Source organism: Budorcas taxicolor, chromosome 15 (assembly GCF_023091745.1).
Source record: "Budorcas taxicolor isolate Tak-1 chromosome 15, Takin1.1, whole genome shotgun sequence".
Classification (NCBI taxonomy): Eukaryota; Metazoa; Chordata; class Mammalia; order Artiodactyla; family Bovidae; genus Budorcas; species Budorcas taxicolor.
Genome location: NC_068924.1, coordinates 77,052,024 through 77,056,868, shown reverse-complemented (window position 1 = coordinate 77,056,868; position 4,845 = coordinate 77,052,024). Strand labels below are relative to the sequence as shown.

Genomic DNA, 4,845 nt, shown 5'->3' with positions numbered 1-4,845 from the left:
CTTGCACATCAATTGTTACATGTCACACTATACTTTCACTTGAAATACAGCATAGACCAACTCATGGGACCGACACATTACATATATTAGAACAGGAACTCAAATCAATGCAGTGAGATAATGTATCCTTATCATTGAATGTGCATATCCTATAATGTACACTCAATCAATCAAATCTGAGGAAAAAAAGCAACATGAAAGAGAAGCAACAAATATAATTTATCATACAGTGGACCTCTTATCCAAATATAGTTTGCATATGACCCTCATATGGTCAATTTGCAAAATGACCCTTAGATAAGAACTATTTAAAATAATTTTGTCTCTAAGAAATTTGTCTTAATTGATATATTCACAAGTATAGACAAAAAGACTGAATAAGACAGAAACTGATGCTGTGCTGATCCGAGTTGCTGAAACGCCATGGTGTTGAGCGCATAGGTTCTGTAGGACTCATATGTGGTAACAATAAAACTGAGGAGGAAAAAACAGGACCCTAAGTTCCCCACGTGGAAGGAGGGTGTTTGAGCAAATTCATATGACTATTGAGTTTAAGTCATCCCACTTCAAGGAGCTTGCTTGAAACCACAAATAAGCTTGCTCTTCAAATGAACCATGACACACAAAGATAACTTCAATGTTTATTCTAAAGTTTGAGGATACAATGAATCATTTAAATTCCCCTTTTGTACCTACCATTCTCTCTCTCTCTCCCCCATAGCATGCCCACTTTCCTTGACTATTCCATGGTCTATAGTTCCTAATTCATTGTACTACACTCTAAAAATTGATTTAACTACTTTGGTTATGTTTCATTTCTTTTTCTCAGAAATGGCAATTTTTTTTCTTCTGTTTTTCTTACATGAATGGATTTATAGCCCTTAGAAGTGTGACTGACATGCAAAAGCCATTCTCTAAAATATGTGAAGAACTCATTTATATTTGCTTTTTCTTCTGAAAACACAGACAGCAAAGTAGAAAGTCCTGAAACTAATTTACAGGAATCACATTGATAGTGATCTTTAAGGAAAAAAATATTTCATAATTTCATCCAAATCCTTTGTAGGGCATATTTTACATCTTTGTTCCTCAAACTGTAGATCAAGGGATTTAACATGGGAATAACAAGAGTGTAAAATATAGATGCCACTTTATCAGTGTCAAAGGAATGACTGGACTCTGGTTGCACATACATAAATATCAAAGTCCCATAGAACACGGTGACCACTGTCAGGTGGGATCCACAGGTAGAAAAAGCCTTCCGCCTATCTTCAGTAGAGTTCATCCTGAGAATAGCTGTGAGGATGAGCAGGTAAGACACAAGAACTATTAGAAGAGAGAAAATCAAATTAAATCCTGATAAGACCAGGATAATTAATTCAATTTCGTGTGTGTTTGAACAGAGCAGTGATAATATGGGGAGACTGTCACAGTAGAAATGACTGATGATATTATAGCCACAGAAGGATGAATTAAAAATGTTCACGGTGACTAGAAGAGAAACGAATGTGCTATAGAGGTAGGGGATTGCCACCAGGGCCCGACACACCCTTTGTGACATGATGACTGTGTAAAGAAGGGGTTGACAGATGGCCACATAGCGGTCATAGGACATTGCCACCAGGATAAAAAGCTCACTAATAATGAACACGATGAAGAAAGCCAGCTGTGTGGCACACAAATGATAGGAAATTTTATTCTGACCTACAACAAAATTTACCAACATTTTGGGGCCCACAGCTGTTGAATAACCCAGATCAGTAAGAGCCAGGTGCCTGAGAAAGAAGTACATGGGTGTCTGCAGCCTGGAGTCCACCTTAGTGAGGATGACCATGCCCAAGTTGCCCACCACTGAGGTCACGTAGATGATGAGGAAGAGCCCAAACAATGGAGCCTGCAGCTCAGGGCAGTCTGTGATTCCCATGAGGATGAATTCACTCAGCACCGTTCTGTTGTGTTCTTCCATTTTATCAGAAAACCTATTTTAACAGAGATATTGTATAGTCAATGATATCATTAATGGAATTTAGTGATTTCTTTTAGTTTACATACATGACATAAATAAAATTAATTTAAATTATATTTTAAACACAAAGAAAAATTCTTCATCCTCTAAATAAAACATACAAATTAAATAGAAATAAAAAAGAGAGGTAACTATACATCTGGAGAGAGAGAGACCTGTAGTTTTTCACTGGTGAGATTAACCCCCCAAAGAATATGTAACAATATTTTGAGGCATTTCCATTGTCAGCATTGGAGGTAGTTAGAAACCAGTGACACTGGTATTTATCCTAATATATTAGGGCTGCCCCCCAAAACAACAAGGGGGCTTCTCCAATGGCTTAGTGAGTAAAGAATCTGCTTGCAATGCAAGAGACTCAGAAGACATGCGTTCAATCCCTGGGTTGGAAGGTACCCTGGAGGAGAAAATGGCACCCTACTCCAGTATTCTTGCCAAGAAAATTCAGTGGGTACAATCTGTGGGGTCACAAAGTGTTTGATGTAGCAACAAGAAATTATACAGCCCAAAATGCCAAAGGGCCAAGACTGACCAGAGTTGGTAGATGTGGGGATATAGATATGGATTGATATAAATATAGATGAGGGAAACATGTCTAAAAAACTTTATAAATTTTAGGTGCTGTTTTATAGGTGAAGGTAAACTTTTCTGTCATCTTTTTGTATAATGACCATCACACCATTATATTTACAAAATTAAAGTCACATAATATTACATACTACACATGCTAAACTTTACCTCATAAAAAAATGAAACCCAAATTGCAATTATGTGTGGAAAGATTTAGAAGCCTTTATGTTAAAATAAGTTTATCTGAAAGCCATTATGTCTACAGGGGGTGCAAGATGATAAAATTAATACATTTGACCAATATTGAACAGAGGTTTAAAAATAACGGAGTTCTAACACATCATACTACACTGGTTTTTTTTTTTATTTATTCTTTTTTTTACAAGGAAACATTCCATATAACATACATGGGTTGATATAATCTCTGTTATAGCTATACTTTTTGTATATGCAAACGAGTACCCTGCTAAATATGGTAGATTATTTCAATCTCTTTCTTGACAAGTTGTTGGGAAGATATATGAGATTTAAATATTTAATTGCATTTATGTTATCTGAAAATACCCTTCAAATGTCTAATACATAGAATTTCTGTGTGCATTTGCTTTTAATTTCTTAGTGGGAAAAGCACGCTACCTGAATTGGACTCTCCTTACACATGCACATATAAATTATTTTTGTGTGACTTCCTTCTTGGGTGTATGATGGTGAATAGACTGAGGGCTGTGTTACCCAGGAAACAGCCCTCAGTGCCCCCACTCCCCTCCTGACCCCTCCGCATGACTGCAACTGGGACCATCAGTGAGCTCTTGCTCAAGGTATTTTAATCTGCTATATAACTTAAAATATGTAATGTATATTTACTTAAAGTGGAGCATTTTTCTTCCTCCCCAACTGCATTTTTATTAAAACTGACATATACTGAATTATTTGTAACATGGACAGTATATTTAGCCAAGGAGAAACCGAGGTCACAATGAGGAAACTGAGCAACTTGAGAGACTGTGATGTAACTAAAGTTGGTTTTAGATGATGAAGTTTCATAAATAATTCCTTTGGATAAAAGGGTTCTCTATAGAAAAAGAAAAGTTTTTAAATTATTATATATTATACAATATCATACTGAAAAAAGTTAAGGATACACAAGCATACATCTATATCTATCTATGTATATTTATATGTATCATATATTTCCAGAATGTTATTTCATCTGCTTTCACATTAAGGCTGCAAATAACATCCATACAACATTAAATGCAGAGGTATAAGTACAGTGAATTAAAGATATATATGAATATTCCTAAAAAACATCATTCTTATCATGAATATTACTAAGAAAACAGAATGATACCAGAGTAGAATGTAGATTTTTTTTAACGTAAAAGATTGACTGAGGTTTGCAACACTGTACAGTATGTGGTGATCAAAACCATCCCCAAGAAAAAGAAATGCAAAAAGGAAAAATGGTTGTCTGAAGAGGCCTTACAAATAGCTGAGAATAGACTAGAAGCTAAAGACAGAGGAGAAAAGGAAAGATATAGCATCTGAATGCAGACTTCCAGACAATAGTAAGGACAGATAAGAGAGACTTCCTAAGTGATCAATGCAAAGAAATAGAGGAAAACAATAGACTGGGAAAGACTAGAGATCTATTCAAGAAAATTACAGATACCAAGGGAATATTTCATGCAAATATGGGCACAATAAAGGACAGAAATGTTGTGGACCAAACAGAAGCAGAAAATATTAAGAAGAGCTAACAAGAATACACAGAAGAACCAAAAAAAAAAAAACAAACTTAATGACCCAGATAACCAAAATGGTGTGATCTCTCAAAATACCAGCAAATTTGCAAAACTCAGCAGTGGCCGCAGGACTGGAAAAGGTCAGTTTTGATTCCAGTACCAAAGAAAGCAGTGCCAAAAAATATCCAAACTACCACACAATTGCACTCATCTCACATGCAAGGAAAGAAATGCTCAAAATTCTCCAAGCTAGGATTCAACATTACATGAACCAAGAACTTGCAGATGTTCAAACTGAATTTAGAAAAGACAGAGGAACCAGAGATCAAATTGCCAACATCCATTGGATCATACAAAAAGCAAAAGAACTACAGAAGAACATCTACTTCCGCTTCAGTGACTGTGCCAAAGCCTTTGATTGTAGATCACAACAAACTGTGGAAAATTCTTAAAGAGATGGTAATACTAGACCACCTAACCTGCCTCCTGAGAAACCCGTATGCAGGT

The 4,845-nt window shown here is 35.8% G+C and overlaps 1 protein-coding gene across 1 annotated transcript; it reads right to left on the bottom strand.

Annotated features, from left to right (window-relative positions):
- Positions 1 to 1,039: 1,039 nt before the first annotated feature.
- LOC128060221 (olfactory receptor 8K3-like) lies at positions 1,040 to 1,966 on the bottom strand. The gene has a single exon (XM_052652565.1). It carries the CDS (start codon positions 1,964 to 1,966, stop codon positions 1,040 to 1,042), a length of 927 nt encoding a protein of 308 aa, XP_052508525.1.
- Between the last annotated feature and the right edge of the window lie 2,879 nt (positions 1,967 to 4,845).